Here is a 22,231-nt window from a genome sequence, read left to right as displayed (position 1 = left end):
GAAATTAAATCAAATAGCATTAAATCTAGAAGAAAAAAAAGACTCCCTCCAGGAGATATCTCCTGTTAATGGGCCATTGTTAAAAACTGGGTGTGGCAGTGACTCCTTTCCCAGTGTGAGATATCTCCTGTTAATGTGCAATTGTTTAAACTGGGTGTGGCAGTGACTCTTATCCCTGTGGGAGATATCTCCTGTTAATGGGTCATTATTAAAAACTGGGTGGGCAGTGACTCTTATCCCTGTGGGAGATATCTCCTGTTAATGGACCATTGTTAAAAACTGGGTGGGCAGTGACTCTTATCCCTGTGGGAAATATCTCCTGTTAATGTATCTGTACATAATTTCCACAAAAATTAGACAATGATGGGGGACAAGTACTTTAGAGAAAAGAGTAATTCCTTATAGCTTTGGGCCAGATGAAACCTGCATCCAGAAAAGGGACAAGGAGCAGCAGAAACTCAAGTTCAGGCAGAAAAGCAAAAAGCCTTTATACAGATGAAGCCTTACATTTCTGAAAAGACTGAATGCTTTCTTTTATAAGCCTGAGACATTTAAGAATTAAGTTTAGAACATAAAAATAAATCTAAAAACCTCACTTTTCTGTCAAGCCAGTCTCCTGCTTTATAGTCATCCCATGCTTAGTGCTCTCTCTTCAGATGAGTACTCTTTGAGTCATGGGCTCTCAAAAATGAGAAAATGGCAGAATTTGGCTGATGCCATTTCTTAATACTGACCTATTCCAGAACGTCTTCAATCACAGCAATGACCTCAGTATTCCCCCCTGTCAGGATAAGAGAATTCTATCCTCTTTCCATTCTCTCCTTGTGTCCATTGTGAATCCCACAGCAAAGTACAACAGGACAACAGCCAGGGTGGTTGAAAGCTGCAGTCACTGTTTGTAGTTGGATAAGGAACACCTTGTCTCCTCCATCCCACTACAGCCCTCCTTCTTGTCTCATCCATCTGTTGTGCCTTGTCATTTAGACCGTGAATTCCTTGGCACAAGGACCGACATTTATGATAAATTTAATAGAATCTTCCACGATGCTAGAGCCTTGTCATGGGAACTAAACATAGTTATTAATTAAACCATCCTTCTCTCAAAGACTTAGCTGATGTTTTTTTTCATGCTGGGAAACCAATGGCATTAATTTGCTATCTCTTCAAGGCAATCCTGTCTTTATCTTCTTGATTGCTTACAAAGATTCCCCATCCCAAAAAACAAGAGAAACATCAGGAGGAGCTCCCATACTCAGGAACCCCTTGCTACCTGTGGAAGGGTTGCAGAACCACCTAAGAAACTGAGAAGTTCCTGGCCATCCAAGTCTGAAAATCATTTACAAAATAAAAAATATCCAAACACTGGATCAGGCATCCCATAACCCTTTCTTTCAACAGCAGGGCAAATCATACTGTTTAGTCTGCATCTGGCAAATCATGTCTTGATTTCTCTGAAAGCTGCATCCATTCTGCTCCTCTCTTTCCTGCCTACCTTTTATACTGGCAACATCACCCACCATCTGGGTATGAGCTCATTGTAAGAGAGGACACCCAGACAGTGCAATTTAGCAAAGCAAAAGTCACATAACTGCAACCTACAAAACAGGTTCAGATATCTGAGTATGTGACATTCCACAGCTGAATTCCACCAAAACCCATGAATTTTAAGATATTTTCCTGAAGATAAAGAAGGAATTTTTGCTTAGTTAAGTGTTGATGAACGTGAGAGTAAAATATAAAACTACCAGCGTACAGTTTCAGAGAATTTATAGAAGCCAGGAATTCCTAGGTTCTATCCACTCCCAGAAGACTTCCCTACTAAGCCTTCACCTTCCACTGACCTGTTTGCAAGACCACTGCTGTCACATCAGGCCTGTATTCCTGCATTACAGAGAGTGCAATGTGGTGGAGTTGTAGGTGTAGGTAGGAGAGGAGGCATGTACTGGTACTGGAGACCTCAAGGGTATAAACAACTGACCCAATGCTCAGATAAGGAAATGCAGAACTGCAGCTGGCAAAACTGAAAGGTTTGAGATCAAAAGAGAAAGAAAAAGAGATCAAAACCAAGAATCCAATGTATGTGCACCATGCTACATAGAGTAAATTTGGGCTTAATGTGAAAAGACAGACCAAAAGAGAGGAAGGCACAAAAGTGCATCAGCAAACATAAAAATGAACCAAAGTAGTTCCTAAAGTGAGGAAGAATCTGAATCCCCATCAACATTATACTGCTCCTGAGAAAGGATTTGGGATGCACTACACTACAGCTCATACCTACTTGTCACTGCTAGATATAAATACAAAAACCATGCAGGGATATGCCATAGAAAGACATGAAACTAAAACAAATTAGCCATAGCCTGATTTGTAAGGTTTAAGGACAAGCCTGTTTGATGAGCCTCAGCCCTGAGTCCTTGCAAACTCAGTACAAAATCTGTAGCTTGTTAGTAGGAGTGATGATACTGTCTGTATTGGCCTACAGCTCTACAGGTTCCTTGTTTCATACATTCAAAGTAATAGAAAACTAATCTTAGGCTAGTTTTAACAGAAGCATTTCCAGGTATCTGGAAGCACCCCAGCAATTTTGGGCCCAGAGGTTATGCAGTAACCAACTTCTAAGTTTTGGGCAGGACCAGCATGGCTTCTGTGCATAGGCTGCATCATATGAGCAAATTGTGCTTGCACTTGTGCATCCTGGACAATCTTAATCCTCACAAGTAAGCCAGAAGCACTCCACAATTATCCCCAGAGCAATCAGAGCATGTCCCACAGAAGAGAGACGAACAGCCTAGAGAACTGATATCCCCCACCTCTGAACTCCTCTCCCAGCCATCTATTCTTTCAGCCCTCTGTGATCTATCATTGTGATAGCTGTCCTGTGGTTCTTGGCCAGCAGAAAGATTTGTTACATGCCCCATCAGTTCAGAGAAGTTGTTGTGCTGCTGAATGCTACTTGGGTTTCTCCTGCACTGTGTAATACAGGAAGCTTTCTCCTTACAGCATCTCTGGGTGTTTGCATCCTTGTTGAACTTTTGGGAACAGAGAATATTTTTTCTGATGCTTGGACTATTCCTCACTCAATACAGCAAAAGCTTTTAAAATATTAATAGTGTTAATTATTTTTAATAGAAAAGTTCTGTGATTTATTGAAGGCTTTTAACTTACATTTTAAGAAAATAGCAAGGAGGGAAAAGACAAAAAAGTCTCTTTAAAAAAAAAAAAACGGACCACAAATCAAACTTTTTCAGTAGCTATGCTGATTATCCTTCTGACTTTAAGATTCTAAGCTGAATAGGGTTTGACCATTTGGGTCAAACTTTAAATTTACAGGTCTAAATTAAAAGCTAAACAGGGATGTTTCTCCATTAGCCATCCATGGAATTAAGTGTATAAAGACTTATTAGTCAGGATTAGTCAAGAATTGACATTGGGGGTTTTATTATTCTAATTAGGCACAGGAAAATTCCTATTTCATTTTTTAATTAAAACAATACACATTCTACCACCTAATTATATTTGACATTTTCAAGGTGTTGGGCGCCGAAGTCTATAATTATAGAAATGCTGCTGCCTGAAGCAGAACACTCCATAAATATTCATACATTAAATAGCCAGTTATACTGTTTAGAAGACTTTAGAAACATTTGCCTTTTCCTTTTTAGAAATGTTAGACTTTTAGAAGACACATTTTATATTTGTATTTTTAAAAAGATGGGAAAAAATGTCCTTTGGGACCTGACATACTGTATACAGCAAATTGACTACAGACCTATTCATTAGTATTGTAAGCAGTTATTTCAGAGATTCATAATCCTTTAGAATTATATCTTTTCTTTAGAAGAATGGATAATTACAGTCAGAAACAACGTGTGAGTCCTGTACTGAAGCCATAAGACAATAAAATGAAATTCCTAAAATTCCTTGATTTTTAAAATTATTAATAGTTGCAGTTTACAATGGTAGTTTAGAGAAAAAGTTATTCACCACCAGCCAGAATTTGTGCACAATCACAGCCTCTATACTATGTGACATTACAATGCAATCAACTTGAACACAGATACTACCAGACAAGTGATATTCTTCCACTCACCACCCTCTTCAGATTCTGCTTGGAACACTTTGAAAACTCACCCTTTGCAAATCAGCACATCAAAGATAAGCTGTTCTTTTTTTTAAATAAAACTCATATTAAAAGATGTTTTGATTGAATTTAGCAAGAACCCTCCTTCTTTAATCACCCAGAATTACATTTTATGCACAAAGAGCCTGAATTTTATAAGGTCAATGCTTAAAAATCAGAAAATGGCCTGTTAATGCAAGAAACTGTTGTCCCTCTGTTATATAGAGCAGATTTTATTCATCATCTTCACAAAATACATATGGATCCCATTTTACCTCTGCTTTTATATTGCATTGTAGAATGGGAATGGATGACATTGATTTTAAAAAATCGGTTGTTTTTGTAAATGTGAACTGAGCGTTGCAAGAATAATCAAGTATGCTCAAAATTCTTTTAGGACCGTTGCTGTTTCTCATAATCTCAGATGCTCTTAACCATAGGTACCTCACATCTTGCTGGTCACCTCAGAATGCTCCAATGTCCATCTGCCAGGGCTGCTCTCTTTGTTCACTTATAAACCAATAGCTTTACAATGTCTTTTTGCTATATCTTCTCTTCAATTACTTCCTTCCACAGAGATTTAGTGGTTGATCCTGTGCTTTAAGGATCTCATGGTGAGCAGAGGTGAATTTGGGCTCCCAGAAGGGCCAACTCTGCTCTTAATAAATTAGTGGAAGTAATTGCAAAGGGTTAGATAACTAAATAGCTAGAGGATAAAAGAATTGTGAGCCATAGTAATCAAGGTTCTAAACAGACTGAGTCTTGCCAAAGTTAATTGCTTTTTTGATAGAATTGCAAAATGGATGTGCATTATCACATATTTAGATTCTAGGGAAAGACTGGATACTGGTTTTCATTAACTATTACTTTGAAACTTAATGCAAAATGGCTTTGATGTAAAGACTGTCATACATGACAGAGAGTTGCTAAAGGATCAGAAAGGGTGATTGATGAATAGCAGAGTGCTGAGGCCCCACACGGGAGACTGCAGTCCTGATGCTTTCCTAAAAGAAAATTTAAATCAAAGTTTTTCTGTTAATGATTCATAGATGAAAAGGCTCAATTATATGTGCTAAAGATTGGGCTTGGTGTTTTGACTAGCTTGGTATACAGCAGGATTATTGATATCAACTGAACAGTATCTTATCCTTAGAGAATTAATTATTTAGAGATAGTAAAAAAGGGCATGACAAGGAGCAGTGAGATATAAACTATGAACATCTAAGAGATGCATTAACAGACTGCGTTGTCTTTGCAAAAGCATTGCTATTCTATTTCCAAACAGTAATTTGTTGCTTTCTTCTCTTCTAGTTGCCCATACTGGCATCTTCTGTTGTTAGCCTATATTTTCTTGAACTTACTGATGTCTTCAAGCCAGTTCACTCTGGATTTAATTGCTATGACAAGAGTCTGAGTATGCCATACATTGAACCTACACAAGAGTCTGTTCCCTTCTTGATGTTGCTTAGTCTGGTTTTTGCTGGACCATCAGTTACGGTAAGTTTAAGGTGCTACTGTCATTTAATAAAGATTTTGAAGTTTCAGTTGGCATTAAGAAAATAGCTCCTTTGGCTTCAGTTAGGCTGTAAAGTGTCATCCAGGCTAGTTTCCTTAGAATTTTAAATTCATGCTTCATTCTCCTGTAACAAAAGGAGATATACTCCTTAGAACATTCCACACAGCACTTCATCTGCTGTCAATGTCTTGATGGTGGGCTTTAATGTTAAGAAACAGCATCTACAGTTGCATGAGAATAACTTGAATCATTCTGTTATGCTGAACAAATATTTGAACTTTTACAGACAGGGCATCTCCATACTCACAGATATATAAAAAATGCAAGATTTTTTTTCTGAAATGCAAGCCTTTCCCAGCCCTGAACTTGCCACTTTTGTCAGAACTAGCTTTATTCAGAGAGAAGGTATATCAGTCTTGTCAACGAACTCAATTACAGTTTCCCAAATAGAACTGAAACACCTCTAAATTATAAGTTAGTCATTAAGAGCAGGCAAAAGTGGGCTGGTTTAATCATTCACTCAAAGGGAGGAGATGATTTCAACAGAACAGAAATATGCTATAAGAATGAGCAGATGGGTCAGTATTTTACAGAAAAGAAAATTCATAGATAGATAGATAGATACAGGAGAGAATTAATTTTGTCTGATTTTAGCAGTTCAGATAGGAGTCTGATTCTCACACCACTCTTGTCTGGCAAATGGAGAGAGAAATTTACCTTGAGTGGGTGATTCTATGCACCCAAAAAACATGATCAACCTTTTGAAAGGATCTCTTCTCCCCCTGACAGCAATGACTATGCATCTCTGTTAGGCACCTCTCGAAGACCAGCTGCAAGTATAACTGCTTCCAGCTTCCCTTAATTTCCTTAACTTCAGTCAGTTAATTCATTGTATAATACTCTCCAATTTATAGTTACAAAACCTATAAAATGTGATGCCTGTGTAAAAATTATCAAGTGCTGTTCTCTCTTTCCTTGCCAGAATGGTTTTTTTAAATTTTTTTTAAAATTTTTTTAACAGAACAGTTCTCACTGCATTTGATTTTCGTTGCTTTAGAAACCATTTTTGAAGGATTTTGCACAACTAGCAGGCTAAAAATTATACATTTAGGAACTGGGAGCTAAGACTCTTTGTGATCCTGGTGCAAAAGACTGTTGCAAACACCAAATACTGTGATAAAAGCAAAATATTAGTATTGAGGTTTGGCTGGGTTTCTTAAGTGTGTCTGCTGACAACAAACTGGACTTTCTGAAACAGATAAGGAATGTGTCTTAGGCTTACTTGGGCCACAGTAGGTGGGAAAACCTGGCTTTTATTTCAGAGAGTTTATGTTAAGCCTAAGTAGTATCAAACATCTTAAATCAGGATAAAAGATGCCTCTTTCATTATAAAGTGTTTGTTAAGGCCTTTGATTATAACTTAACTCTTTCACCATTGCATGACATTTTGCAATAGAAAATGTTATTCTTCCTTGAATCATTCTAGCAGCAGTACAGAAAATTAATCAGAAGCATGCCATGTGAGAAACTCAAATCCATTCTTGAGCATACCTGTAAAAAAGAAAGTTTGATAAACAAAGTAAATCCCAAAGCTTCAAAGTATAACTGGCTAAAAGCTGCAAGCCTTGGGAAGGTGCAGTTAATTTGTATTGGTGTGAGCATGTATCATGGTGAAGAAGACAAATTCTCTTTAAAACCTTATATAAATAGAGTAGGATTTTTTTCTATTAGTATAATCATTTTTCCAAGACTGGAAAAACGTATATAAATCTATTCACTCTAGGGTCATTTTTTATAAAAAAAAAAAAATTAACATTTTATGACTTATTTTCCCAAGCCATTATTACACAAGGATCTGTTTGGCATTGGGGCTTTGCATTTTGGTTTTTCTCTTTGGAATTTTTTTCTCATTATTAGTAAGTGGCAAATCCATTTAAACAGGTCTGTTCTGTAGCCCTGAAGGGTTACAGAAAGTAACTACCTTTATTATTGATATAAGTCTTACAGCTTGTGGCATAGATGAAATTTTGTGTATGTATTCAAAAACTGCAGGAGACTTTAGTGTGGACCTGGACTTTAGTAGTGCACCTGGACTTGCAGATATTTTCAAGATAGATATATTATATCTGGAACATAGATACATCTGAATTGCAGCATGATTTCAATTTGCTTCAAAAAACTCTGAATCTGATCCACTGATAGATTTTCTCTCTAGGTAGTCATTCAGAAATGTTAGGACCAGTTATTTAATCATATCAGTGAAGGTTCAAACTCTTATCAGCCACTGACTAAAAACCTGCTTAGAGGTAACAATGTCCTTTCCAACAGAGATCACAAAGACATTAAATCACATTGATATGGGAAATCAATTCTCAAGGAGAGAAATTCACTGTTGGCAGTTTCACTCCTACTGTCTGCTCTACTGGGAGTGTTTTTCTGTGGAAATGCCAGCCTCTGAATTTTCCTTGACATAGCCTTGTTGTATTTTGCTCTATCACACAAGATAATCAAACTGTCTGGTGTTTTCCCTGTACTAGACATTCCCTTGAAACTGGCTAAAAACTATTAAGAGTTTTTTCTGAGTATTACGTTTGGAATACTACTGGTTTCTCTGGGAAGCTTCAGCAATAAATTGATCAAATGTAGACAGATAATAGTGGCCATAGTTCTCAGCTAATTAGAATTCCTTAAATAACCCTTACCACTGGCTTTTCCATGTCATAAGAGAACCTTCACTACTTTGATATTCCTGGTCAAGAAATTTCAATTTATTAAAACTTCAGCTAATAAAGAGTTAGGCTAAGCTTTTCCACTTCACCTCCCTTCTCCTTGGGGGGGAGATGTTAAGTATAGATAACACCACTGCAGATTCAGCATAATTCAGATGCTTTGGCATCTCATTGCATTATAAGCTTTGGGAATTGCATGGATTAGTTTTCAGTGCAGCTGTGGATAGGCAAAGTGAATCTACTTTTGCTGGTGGGAACTGCCTCATTAATTGCAATATTTCAATTCAACCCTTACTCTGAACTCTGTACAAACCCTGTACAGAATTCCAAATATAGTTTTCTGTTGAAGAAAGAAAACAATAAAATCTGAGACTGCAAATGCATAAATTCTCTGGATTTTCCAGCAAGTGACATAATTTTTTATTTATATTCTCCCTCTTATAAACTCTAAAATTGTCTAGGGCTTTGGTCATAATCTGTTTTCCTTGGTGTGTTGTGAGGGACCATAAGGACAGGACTTTTTCTGCTGCTGTGGATCTGGTTAAAACCCAAGCCAAATTAAACAAATACAGAAGAACAGGCTGTCACATAATTAGAAGCTGCTCAGGATTGCTAGACTTGTGGCCAAGACTGAATGTTAAAATCACTTCAGGAACACTAAAATATTGCAGTGGCTCTGGACTATTTTAGAGGTGATATTTTATAATTGCTGCTTTTTTATTGTAGAAACATTAAGTTTCAGCTGTAGATCAAGGCCTGGATAGCACTAAGAACTGTATACTGTATGCCATTTGCATTTAATTTCAGGGCCATCTTCTTGCCTGCCCTCATTCAGGCTAAGTTGCATTACTTTATGTTTACATACTGATGTAAATCTTTTAAAGTTGAGTTCATGTCAGTGGATGACATTGGTTGTGTTACAATTGTATTACAGCCCTTTAAATTCAATCAAGATCTTCTGAGTAAGTGCTACATTCAATTTAATGGCTCCTTTGTCATTGCAGATAATGATAGGAGAAGGAATTCTCTACTGTTGCCTGTCCAAAAGAAGAAATGGGTTTGGAACAGAGGCCAATATTAATGCAGGAGGATGCAACTTCAATTCTTTTCTTAGAAGAGCTGTCAGATTTGTTGGTGGGTTTTGCTCACAAAAAGAACTTTCCACATACATTCAGTTTTCACCATGCAGGTTTGCTTCTCTGAAACAGCCTTTCAGAATAGTGCATAGCTGTCATTAGCATAGATCTGCTAGAAAACATGAGAAGAAACTCAGACTGCAACAGAGCAGCCCCGTACTCAGTAACAGAGCATTTACACTCTCCATTTTCCCTTTCCTCTCTTGCACTATTGTCAGTATTTCCAAAAGAGTAGTTTGTTTTTCCTTCCCTGCCCACCTCGAGCTGGCTGCCTTTTAATGATTTCAGTGTATACTTCCCCTGCCTGTCTTCAACCCACCTGTCACACTATTCAGCATGACAGTGAAAACTTGTCAGAAACACAGTAGGTTTGACATTCTTTTTCTGGAATGTGTTTATCTGCTCTCAAAAAGGGTTAGAATATGGCAACTTAAATGATAGAGGAACATGTTGAAATCTTTCGTTTTACTTTGTTTTAATTGTCATTTATGAAAAACACTACTTTGATAGGCAGCTGGACTTTGATTGCCTTCTCACAGTTAATTTCCTCTCCCAATGAGTGGCTAAAGAAAAAGTTTCCTCTGTTTCAGAAATCTTTTGTTAGAGAAGCAGCCTAGGCAAAGACAACCAGCAAGACAGCAGACTGAAAACCTGGTAGCACAACTATTCACTCTGTTTTGGTAGTCTGGCAAACAGTGACAGGAGAGATCATGCAATCTGTCACCAGCAAAGCTTCACAAGAGCAGCAGTGAGGAAGAGAGCACAGGGTTTGTAGATTACACCATGAGCAAGGAGACTGCAAACATACCCCACGTTCATTTATTCTCCTATTCGGTATTCCATCACCACAAAAACAAGCTCAAAGACACATGAATTTTATCCCCAATTCCCACTCTGAAATTGAAAGTTTTTTTCATATTTTAATGTCTTTAAATTTTTTTCAATTTTAGGATAAAAAAAACCCCATATCTCTATCAATAAAATTAGGGAATTATAGGTAAATCTTTAGAAGAGCAGTTGAAAATGTTCAGTGAAGCAATTGCATTACTTCAATTGCCTTGTGAATTTGGCATTATTAATCTGTTTGAAACATTGATCCCTTATGAAATAGATTTAAATATTTGGATTAGTGACAAGAACACAATACTCAAGAAACATCAGAGGTGCTGAGATAGCCAAAGTTATCACCAGCTGGTGATTCTGTAGTGGCAAAAAGAGAATAGGTCTTCAGAACTATGGGCAGTTGTCCATACTATTAAAAGCCTGTCTTCCAGTGGGAAGCTCCAAGGACTGGATAGGCACATATGCTCTCCTCAAATAGTTGGCTACTCTTCAGTCAATTCAGAAAACTTCTTTCCACACTGAAGCAGCTTCAGCGTAGCTCTCTTTTAGGAAAAGATGTTTGAGGACATCAAGCCATTAAAACAAAATTTTAAGTATCAACAGGAAGAAAACAAGCATAAACTATCTTAATTTTTATATTAAAGACCTCAACTTTGCAATAAGCTTTGGTTCTGCATTTAAATTCTCTCAAGCCAAATAACAAAAGCCATCAGAGCTCTGTTGAATTTAGTTTGCACAATTAATCAACCTAATTAATGCATATAATAAAATTAACAAGCTCTGTTGATTTCATTCCTAGGTGTTCACGTGTTTGGTCTTTGTGCAACTGCTCTTGTTACTGATATTATACAGCTATCAACAGGATATCAGGCACCATATTTCCTGACTGTTTGCAAGCCTAATTATACATCCTTAAATGTATCTTGCTCAGAGAATTCATATGTTGTGGAAGATATTTGCTCAGGAGCTGATCTCAATATTATCAACGCTGGAAGGTTGGTTCTGTTCTTCATTGTGCGCATTTTAAAGTATTCATTCTTTTTTTTTATTTTCTGTTCCAATGTCAAGCTTTTTTTTTCCTAGTTAAAGTCTGAATGAGTTAGAGGTGAATGCATTAATGTCTTTTTTGTGATGTTCAATTTTCTCCATAAAGATATTAGTCTAGCAGTGGGCTTTGGAAGATTTTGTCAGGTTCCAAAGCACAGTCATTAGCAGGTGTTCTGCCCCCTCAAAGGAGACAATTTCCTATACAATTGTCACTATGTATAGCTTCTACTGCTTTCCAAAGTGCTATGTGAGTAAGTTCCCTGTTACAGGCAGGGGAAGAAGTCTCCCAAGTGTTTGGTCTGAGACCTCTGTATAACATAATTTACAGTTCAGGTGTTTAGGAGTTTTTGGACAAGTTTGTTTTCTGTTTCTCTAACTAATTTTTTTTATACTAACAACATTGAAAAAGCTTTCCTTTTTAGAGGTAATGTAAGAATAGTAAAAAGCTGTGTGTTCCCAAACCTGTCTTTTCTTGCATGGTATTTCTAACTGGCTTTTTATTTCTTTCCCCATTACCATTTGCTTTTACTGGGATATTGCCAGTGAAGCCTGGTTCTTGCAGGCAGTGTCTTGCAACTGCATGGTGTCCCAGGGAAAACAGGACATGATTACATAGGAGCAGGCAGAAAAGTTTTCACAGTTACAGCTCATTAATTTCATTATTGCAAATATGATGTCTTCTGCTTTGAATTGACTGCCTGTAGCCATTCCAAAACCACCAATCACTCCTAAGTTTAAATACCATCACTTCTAAAAAATACAGTGAAATTAATTGTAAAATATTAAGACTAACTAATCAGGTTTTGGGTGTTTCTGTTCCCCTAGAAAAACAACTATATATTGATATCTCAAAGTTACTCCCATCATAGAGGATACATTTGGCAATCTGTAATATTCTGATATCGTCCACAATTTCTCCTTAATTCCATTTTATTAAATTTTTCCTTTATTATGTTGTTATTTCTTTATGCTGGTCTCAACTTTATCACAGCAAGCAGCACTTGCTACTGGTTCTTAAGTAGCACTTGCTACTTCCTTCAGTCACCTATATAGAAACTATGGAATAACTCCTACAAAACAGGAGGTTAATTTGACTTCAATAATTTCATTTTGGAAGGAACTTATTCTGAGTTTGCCTTCATTTTTGATTTGTACTTCCCAGAAACTTTGGCTCCAGAAATTTGCCTCTGGACTCCTGTATGAATAGTACTGAGAGGACCACATAATTATCCAACTGATTACATCAAATAATTTTTCTGCAACATCCCCAAATATCCAGTGGTTCCTACTGTCCATCTTTTCTTCTATTATTTTCAAAGAACCTTTTTAGTCACTTTTGTTCAGCTCTTCAGAGAGCTCTCTGTCCTCAGTCATCTCTGATGTTCTGACTCAGTATGGTTCTCTCAGTAGGACTCTCATTGTTCCCCCTCTACACATCCTCATGCATGAGCATTTAGAATGATACACTGTCATCAGAGTTCAGGATATGTTTTCTTTGAGACCTTTGTTCACCTTTTCAATACATAGCCATACAAAAAGCCCACATATTTTTAGCTAGAGTTATTTTCATTTTAGATTAAAAGATACCAAATAGAGGAACAAAAGCAGAGACACCATTAGAGAGTACATTTAGTCTGTGTTTGCCCTGAAAGCATGTGAATAGAAAAGAGAATAAAGAGAAAATTCACTGTGCCATTGTGACACACCTTATATACTACAAAAATGCCATCAAATTAAGGTTAAGTGGTAGAGAAGTTCACAGACTAAAATATACTCATTAGCTCCACATAGACTCTAAGTAGATTTATGCTTCATTAAAACCTGTACAGGATAAAGGAGTTGATTAGCTATTATAAACATTTACCTTTTTTTTCCTTCATGTCTTTATTTGCCTGTCCTCAGCCCTGAGCTTGTTCCGCAGGAATAATATTTGTGAAAGATTGGTTCAGGGAGGTTAAAAATAAAATAAGATGAAGAAGAATTTAGATCTGTCTTTAGAAATGCTAAAAGAACCATGCAGATTTCATTTTGGCCAGAGTCATGAACCTGCTGGAGCCATAGGCTCAAATTCAGGTCAGCAGTATGTCATTCACACTGAACTACATCCACATTTTCAACTGCCAATTAATTATGTAGAACAGACAAGGCAAAATGCCTAGGAAAGAAATTTACAAAGCAGACTGCTACTTTGCAGAACAAATGTCTGTCTAAAGTTAAGGACTGTGTTTCAGTCTGCTGTTTTAAACTAGCTCACTCAGGTGTTGTTAAGAAATTGGCTGTACGTGGAGCCCAGTTAGGGTGGCAAGACCCATCTGTGAAGCCAAATTATAGTTTAATTATTTAACCCAAGCTGAGCTTTCTCAGGTGAAAGTTGCTGTTGTGACTGCAAGGTAGACACACTCTTCTTCACCAAGACATGCAGACTTAGACTTTTTTTAGGGCTTCTGTGATCTAGATGTCCACTGCAGAACAGTGAAGTACTGAATTCAAACCCAGCTCTTTTTCTCTCTACTATGTAAAAATCTCTTTTGCATTCAAATCACTTTCTTTTTGCTGTTTTTGAAGAATTGAAATGGGTCCAAAAGAATAATAGCATTAAAATGTTAGAGAGCCTCATGTGATGGTTCTATGTAGCTCCTGCTTGCACAAAGCCTCCTTTTCTTGTCAGAGAAGTAGGAGCTAAGCTATCACTTTTAAATTTCATATCTGAAGCTTGTAACTCAAGACCCAGTCCATATAATTTAAGTCTCCAGGTTTTCAACTGGAGCAGAAGGCCCTCAACATTTTCAAGAGCAGACCTGATATTGCCTACTATCTCCGAGTTTGGACATGTTTTCATTTATTCTCTTTCTCTGTTGATCAAGAAGGGCCCAGTAATTCTTAAAATACCCTCCCCAAGTTGTTGTGCTCCATTAACTCCTGCCATGATGTAAAGTTCTCAATTATTTTTTTAAATAAACCTATAGCAAATAAAGATGTACTTTGCCTCTCTGAGAAAAATGTCACCCAATGACAAATGTTACTGCTAGATCACATATTGCTTAGGAAGTGTAAGATGGATACCACCCAGTGTTTTTATCAATGACCACTTGCACTGTGCATTTGAACTGAGAAGTATAATTTGAGTGTCCTTCCTTGGCAGAAAGTCATTCCCTTCTCAACATGCCACCTTAGCAGCCTTTGCAGCAGTGTACATTTCGGTGAGTAACCAACCCTATTCAGTTTTATTTGTACAAGACAAAAGTCAGAAAGTAATTTGCTGTATATTTTAAAATTATGTGTTGCCTGGATATCTTGGATGGATGGATGGATGGATGCTTTTATCCTACCAATTGGAAAGCAAAATAAAACTATTATTAAAGCTGTTTTTATTGTAGCTGTTAAAGAATAAGGAAAATATTCAAATGCTTCATATCCTTTGTTAAGAAGCAAACAAAAGTGTTATGTTAAAGTATATTTGATGCCTCATATTATCCTCATATAAAATGCAGTGTTTATCTGTCTTACAGAGTGATATTTTCACTTACCAGTCAAATTAACCATTATATGTGCTTCCTTTGTTGCTGTCTTCACTTGATTTGCTGCTTTTAAACTTGAGGCATTAATGGCCATAGATTGATGTGATGTAGTTTGATTTCACCTCCAGAGATTTGCAGCATGGATGAAATGGCACAATGGCTCCCAGGGGCCTTCAAGGTGTTACTGCAAAGCAAGTGAATAAAACTCATCAGTCACTAGCAGAGAATTGTGGGACATGCTGCAGCAATCACAGCTGATTTTGCACCTCTGAGCAGTAACATTTCTTCAGTATGGCCCACAGTGCTTGTACTATAGACAACTTAATTGAAGTTTAAAGAGTAATTCCATTACTTGTGCTGTAAAAATCAGAGGAAAACAACAGTAATGACCGGTTAATGACATTAGTTAATAGTACTGGGAGCTTGCCAGTGTTTATTCTGCCCAGAGAAAGGCCAGAATTTGGAATAACACTGATGAACCACATCCACTTATTTTTTGTGACCTCCCTGATATTATGGCCCTCAGTTGAAAAATGGCTCTCTAAAGCATCTGGTGGTAGCTTTTGTTGGAGCAGGTTATTGCCTTCATCTGGCATGACATCTGGCTTCTGTATTTCACAAGCGGTGGCTCCTTAGTCACATTTATAGAACATTTAGGTGCTGATTGGGAACAGTATTGAGGCACAAAATACTTATCCTAATTGATGTCAATAAGCAACACTGCCTATGTTTTTAGAAATCCATTCCTTGTAATTTCAGATCTTTCTGCAGTAAGTGAGCAAATTTTAACAGGACTGTAAAGTAAAATTAAATTGATTACTTCTAATATTACTGTGTACTAGTGATCTGTATATAAAAGGAACACTGAATGTGAGAAATTAACATCCTCTTAGGTATATTTAAGTTTCTTCAACTGCTTCTTTATTTCTTTATTTTTCAAGATGTACTTCAATTCTACATTAACAGACTCCTCAAAACTTCTTAAACCACTCTTGGTCTTTGCCTTTATCATCTGTGGAATTATATGCGGTCTGACTCGTATCACCCAGTATAAGAATCATCCAGTTGACGTTTACTGTGGCTTTCTCATAGGAGGAGGAATTGCTCTCTATTTGGTAAATATAATAGTCGTGATTAAGTTTTAGCAAATTAAGCTTATAAGACTGGAATAAGAGTACTGGGTATTTTTATGAAAACTTTTCATCATGCTCACATGCTGTAAGTATAAATACAGTCAATATGTGTTAAAGATGATGCATTAGGGATGATGACTTTAAAAGCAAACAAGTATTTCAATGTGAAGTTGCAGAACAGTGCATAAAGTGGAATATAAAAATCTGACGTATATAGAAACAGTTTTAACTTTATGTGCTTCATTAAATACTTTAAAATACTCATATTTTCTAATCCACACTTATAAGCATAACAAGAAGAAAAATATTTGAGTAATTAGCATTTGTTGCTGACCTGAGTTGATACCGTATTCGCTTTATGATCTCAAAAAATTACTGAATTAGTCAGAGCAACTCAGCTGAGTGAATTGCTGAATATTCAAGAAATTAAAGGCAATATTATACACTTGTGATTCTTTAGAGGTCTTAGGGAAACTATGCAGCAGAAAAAGGATACTCAGATTAGGTTATTCCTTATGTTTTTCCTTTGTATCATGTCAAAAGAAATGGAGCACCTTGGAAGGGTCCTGTAAGGAACCATGTAGGTCGGGCCTGATTGTATCTCTCAGAGGAAGTTCATCAAGCACTTGCTTTTGCTTGCTGCTCTCAATATGTGTCCAGTAGGAATTCACTGCCCTGGCTGCTCAGAAAGCAACACAGGTGCCTGGGAGCAATCAGAGCTTCTGCTGACACCACTGCTTGAGTGTGGGCAGGTGAACAGAAGGGTCGTAACAGCCAGTGGGATGGTTTCTACCCCCAAGCAGTCAATGATGAATTTTAGTATAATACTAAAATAAGTTTATTTCCTGACCCCCTTTTTTCTGTGATGACATAACCTGAGGTAACTGCAGATGGTCTGCACAGGTGACCAGAGAAAAATGCCTTTCATAGTGGCAGAAGAAAGAGCAGTCAGAGTAATAACAGAAACCCCATAAGCTACTAAAGTGAGCTTCTATGATTGCACTGTGAGCAGAAAGGCACTCTGTTGAGAATATTATTTCAAATTACTCTGTGTTGTAGATTTACCTAAATGAAGCTGTTGTCCCCATGTTTAAAATGCACAAGTATGCTATGTTAGGTCTTAATATACTGTTGTGTGACATCATACAGCAGAGAGTATGTTGTCCTGAATACCCAGTGCTCTGTAAATCTGCCCTCAAAACTACACATCAGTAGGAGGATGGAGAAATAATGTGAAACTACAAATAATTCTGAAAGGAGTGTAAAGAACAAGTAACTCAAGTGATTGAGTCAGATATTTGACCCTCTCACAGACTACCCTCAGTGGAGTCTTTTTTAAATGAAAGCATTTTACAGTGAGCCTACTGATTAGGAAAATATTTTATAACCAAATCTTATTAAAGTTCTGCACAGCTTGGAAAGCAATTGATTTAAAGTTGATAAATTTTTCTATTATCTAGATATTGTATTACATGGTTATTGTGCAGTAGAAAGGGCAGAATCTGCTAATGGCAGAGAACAACTCAGGCTGTAACAAGATTCAGTAAATCAGTGTAGGCGGTAGTATAGCTGTAAAATAGCGTTGCCTAACAGACTAGAAACATCTATTTTGCTCTTTTTCTAACAAAACATTATTTCTGTAGCTGTATCTGTTGCTTGATAAAAAGAAATCTCATGGAGGTTAAATCCATACCTCAGCTGTTTATTGCCATGAATAATATGCCCTAGTTATCCTAGGGAGACTACTTCATACATACCTAGAGGTACCAGATTGAGGACAGAATTTGGACTAAGGTTATACTAGTGAGGAAAGGCAAGTGAGCATACCCATCAGTTTAGCTGGAGTAATTATTTCACTGAATTCTATTTAAAAGCAAAAGAATGTAATTAAAGTACCTTAAAAGGTATCCTTTTTAATGTAACCAATTGTTGATGCTTCTGTCCAAATATCAGGGCCTGTATGCTGTGGGGAACTTCTTACCAAGCGACGAGAATGTGTTTCACCCAAATTTTCATAGAGAACCTCTAAGGTCACTGACAGACCTCAGCCAAGATGCCAACAGAATCCTGCCAGGTAAAAATGGCGGCGGCAGCGATGGCATTGTCTCTCACCGTACAGAAAGTATCCTGAATAGAAACCACAGAGATTCAGGCTCTCTGACCAACCTGAAGAGAGCAAATGCTGATGTAGAAATAATAACACCACGAAGCCCAATGGGAAAAGAAAACATGGTTACTTTCAGCAACACTTTGCCAAGAGTCAACACACCATCCTTGGAAGATCCAGCAAGACGAAATGCAACAATACACGCATCAATGGATTCCGCCCGTTCCAAACAGCTGCTGTCCCAGTGGAAGAACAAGAATGAAAGTAGAAAGTTGTCACTGCAGGTAATAGAGACTGAATCTGGCCAGTCACCACCAAGGGCTATCGAAATGAGGTCAAGCTCAGAACCCTCCAGAGTGGGTGTAAATGGTGATCATCATGGCCCAACTAGCCAATACCTGAAAATCCAACCTGGCAGCGTACCAGGTTGTAACAACTCAGGTCTTACTGGTGGGCCAAGGGTCTCTATCCAGTCCCGTCCTGGCTCATCCCAGCTGGTACACATTCCTGAAGAGACTCAGGAGAACGTGAACACATCACCCAAAAGTAGTTCAGCTAGAGCTAAATGGCTGAAAGCTGCTGAGAAGAGTGTTGCATGCAGGAGTAATAGCCAGCCAAGAATCATGCAAGTAATAGCCATGTCTAAGCAGCAAGGAGTGCTTCAGGGCAGTCCAAAGAGTTCAGAGGGAAGCACAGTGACCTGTACAGGAGCCATCAGATATAAAACCTTGACAGATCATGAGCCAAGTAGCATTGTAAGAGTTGAGGCCCATCCAGAAAATAACAGACCTGTAATTCAGATGCCCTCAGAAGGCGAAGGAAGTGGGTCATGGAAATGGAAAGGCCCTGAAAAAGTCACTCTTCGTCAAACATATGAGCTAAATGATCTTAACAGAGACTCTGAGAGCTGTGACTCCTTAAAAGACAGTTATGGGTCAGGTGACAGGAAAAGAAGCAACATAGATAACACCGAGCATCACCATCACGGAATCACCACGATAAGAGTCACACCAGTGGAGGGAAGTGAGATTGGCTCAGAGACTCTGTCCATTTCTTCTAGCCGGGACTCAACACTTCGAAGAAAAGGGAACATCATTTTAATCCCTGAGAGAGGGAGCAGTCCGGAGAACACCAGAAACATCTTCTATAAAGGCACATCCCCCACACGAGCGTACAAGGACTGAGAGGAGACATATCAGCTGGACCATACCACCACAAAGTAAACACATCTTGACACAGGTTCTGCTCTCTTTCTTTTGAGCTGATATTTACCTTTATGTGCCAATTTACTGACCAGCAGCCCTGCAATGTGCATGAGCCTGTGAAAAGCATGTGGTGGGGGGAAAAGCACAATGCCAGAACTAATGTGAAACATTTTCATGCAACCTGTTTCTTCAGATTCAAAACATTTATCTGAGGGCGATGATGTCAATTAAAAGAATGGTCTTGAACACAGACACTGTATTTCCTGAATGTGCCAACTTTTTATTTTATATGTGTCCAAAATTGACTGACTTTTTCGCAGCAAAGGCTGTATCAGTGGTATATATTCACCTTTGCAGAATTTGCACCAAATCTTTAATACAGGATGGTGCTGATGATAACTTTACATGTTTTAAAAAATTATATAATTATTAGACTCTGCAAACATGACATATTGATGTGCAGTTACTTTACAAGTAATATTGCTAATACTATGATGATGCTGGCTGCATTCATTTAGCGTAGGAAATATTTACAGCTTTGTTATAGTGGATCTGTCACATTCAAAGATTGCAAAGGTTTTGTGTAGTTCTTTAAGATGTCTACTGCAACAAAAAATGTGTGGGTGACATTCCATTAGAATGGAATGACTATCTATTTTTAATAGTTTTGCTGCTACTGCTCAACTTTTGTTTAAGAACAGGTGCTACTAATGAAGAGGCTGCTTCTTAGTGGGCTAACTTGTAGAATTGTATTCAATTACGTTTTTTAAGGGGTCTTATCAAGTACTGCAAGTAATTCAGATTTTACATTTTTAAACTTCTTATTCTGTCCTTCAGTGACCCTTCCATTTTTCTATTAGTTTTTAAACAAATAATGCAGGACACCAATAACTGCAAGATGTGCAAATGTGAAGGGTGAGCCATGAGTAAATAAAAATAGATGGCAACTTCCCTGACCAGCTTTCAAGGAGACAGGAATTAATATCATAGCTCACACTTAGAAGCAGTCATTCACCTCACTTGCTTAGTATGCCACAAGAACAATCACAAGTTTCACCCCAATCACCATCACCTAGGGGAGTTGTGCTTCGCTTTAAAGAATGGAATGTCTTGGTATTGCAGAATCACTGAACAAGTGTTGCATTGTGCCACTGCTACAGTTCACCTTCCTTGAGACACTCCCCAGAGCCTTCTTAAGTATGATATTTTTCCCACCACTGTCACTTAAGAATATAAAAGGTCTCTGCACCTAGAGAACATGAATTATTTTAGCAAACCAAGCTTTGGGTATAATGAAAAAACTTGCCTGCTAAAAATCTCCATTGCCAAAAAAATATTGAAAGGATAAGCTCTCAAAGGAATAAACAGCATGTCCTAGAATGGGCCTGCTTGAAGAAATGCCTCATTTCATTTGGCTCTGACTTAAACCCAGAAGGAAGACAAGGCCAGTGCTCACCCACTGCAATTCTTCATTCTCTCCTATTTCTACCTGAGAGACAATTACTCTCAGACACCTGCTAGGAGGGGAAGGGAAGCTAGGAAGCTGAGCAAGTCCTCTCAGTGTATAAGAAATAGCAAATCAGATCTGTTCTCTCTGGCTTCTTGAGAGAATTGTTTTGGTCTAAGTCCTCTTCTTATTTAGGGTATCAGAAAACCAGATACATTCTTTATAGTCAGAACCTTTCTACAGACCCTACCCCACAGAACTCTAAGGAAAGGCCCACCCTACCCCAGCCAAGTAGGAGGTAGAAGAAAGAATCATCCTGTTCAAGAAGATCAACGGCACAACACAAACATAGACCAAAAAAAAACAAAAACAAAAAACCCAAACCAAACAACTAAACAAAAACCCAAAAAAAAGACCTCCAAACCAAAACAAAATCCCAAACCCAACCCCAAACCTAAGTAATTTCACAAGGATGAGGATGGTGTTTGCGAGTCGATGGAAAGCTTTATATGTTCTTCCCAGTTTTTTAGGTGCTCCAGGCTTACTGAATGCTTGCTGTCAAGCCAATTGTGCCAAGCAATGCTTCCCTCACCTGCCCATCACCCAGTGCTGTGGAAGAGTGTCAGTCCTTAAAGAAATGACCACACTCTTTCTGCTAGCGATACAAGATGACCCCATCATACTTAGGATGATTGGGAGAAAGTATTCTGCAGGTTGCATGTAAGAAGCTACCCAGTAGGGTTGCAGCATATTGTCTATGTATTGTCTAAGGCACTGTATGTTGAAGACATATACATACTTTAAGGCACATCAGCTGGGAAAAATAATCATAGATACCAGGAGAAAAAGAAAAAGAAGTAATTTTTTTAGAAATAAGTTCTCAGATGCTAGTATTTACAAGTCAGGATTTGTTTTTTTTGTTTCAAAAGGATGTATCTTTAGTCCTTGGTATTTAATATGAAATTTTGTACAAGATTCCAAGGAATTACAAACACTTGGACTGTCATGAACAAAACCCTTTGGATTTAGTTTAGTCTAGGTACAGGATAAAGCAGGTAGGAATAGCTTTAAAGGAATGGGTAAGACACAAACACTGTTGGCCTATCAGTGCAGGGAAATAAGATGCAATCATTTGTTAGTTTGTAAGTGCAGGGGAAAAGAACATAAGTAGATGAACCTGGAAATAAAGGAAAATTGAAATGGAGAATAATGGCAATAAAGCAAAGATTAGAAAATGTTCCCTCTGGCAATTTAGCTGTTTTGGAAACAGCAGGATTCCTGGTGGGAGTGTTTGTTCTTTATTCCTTGGTTTTAGTCAGATATATATTGGCATATATGTTGCTTTTATTACTCTAAAACTTGCTGCACTATTTCAAGTGCAGTGTGATATTTTTCCTAAAGTTTCCTATTTCTTAAGAAAAGATTTTAAA

The 22,231-nt window shown here is 37.6% G+C and overlaps 1 protein-coding gene and 1 long non-coding RNA gene across 3 annotated transcripts in view; one reads left to right on the top strand and one right to left on the bottom strand.

Moving 5' to 3' along the window:
- PLPPR4 (phospholipid phosphatase related 4) overlaps positions 1–22,146 on the top strand; it is a 28,382-nt gene extending 6,236 nt beyond the window's left edge. Inside the window, exons 2-7 of one of the 2 annotated variants that reach the window (XM_079314283.1) lie at positions 5,432–5,617; positions 9,370–9,499; positions 11,144–11,339; positions 14,534–14,591; positions 15,851–16,024; positions 17,996–22,146. In XM_079314283.1, coding sequence (XP_079170409.1) covers positions 5,432–5,617; positions 9,370–9,499; positions 11,144–11,339; positions 14,534–14,591; positions 15,851–16,024; positions 17,996–19,333 — 2,082 coding nt within the window. In that variant the 3' untranslated portion in view covers positions 19,334–22,146. The remainder of the gene's footprint in view (positions 1–5,431; positions 5,618–9,369; positions 9,500–11,143; positions 11,340–14,533; positions 14,592–15,850; positions 16,025–17,995) is intronic. The other variant, XM_079314284.1, reaches the window with a different exon arrangement.
- The window catches only part of LOC306805968, a 37,694-nt gene that overhangs the window by 2,153 nt on the left and 13,310 nt on the right, over positions 1–22,231 (bottom strand). Inside the window, exon 3 of the long non-coding RNA XR_013775347.1 lies at positions 14,919–15,093. This is a non-coding gene — a long non-coding RNA (uncharacterized lncRNA). The remainder of the gene's footprint in view (positions 1–14,918; positions 15,094–22,231) is intronic.

The sequence above is a fragment of the Erithacus rubecula genome (assembly GCF_903797595.1).
Source record: "Erithacus rubecula genome assembly, chromosome: 10".
Taxonomy (NCBI): Eukaryota; Metazoa; Chordata; class Aves; order Passeriformes; family Muscicapidae; genus Erithacus; species Erithacus rubecula.
The sequence above is the reverse complement of the archived record's forward strand: the minus strand, read 5'-3'. Positions and strand labels throughout refer to the sequence as shown.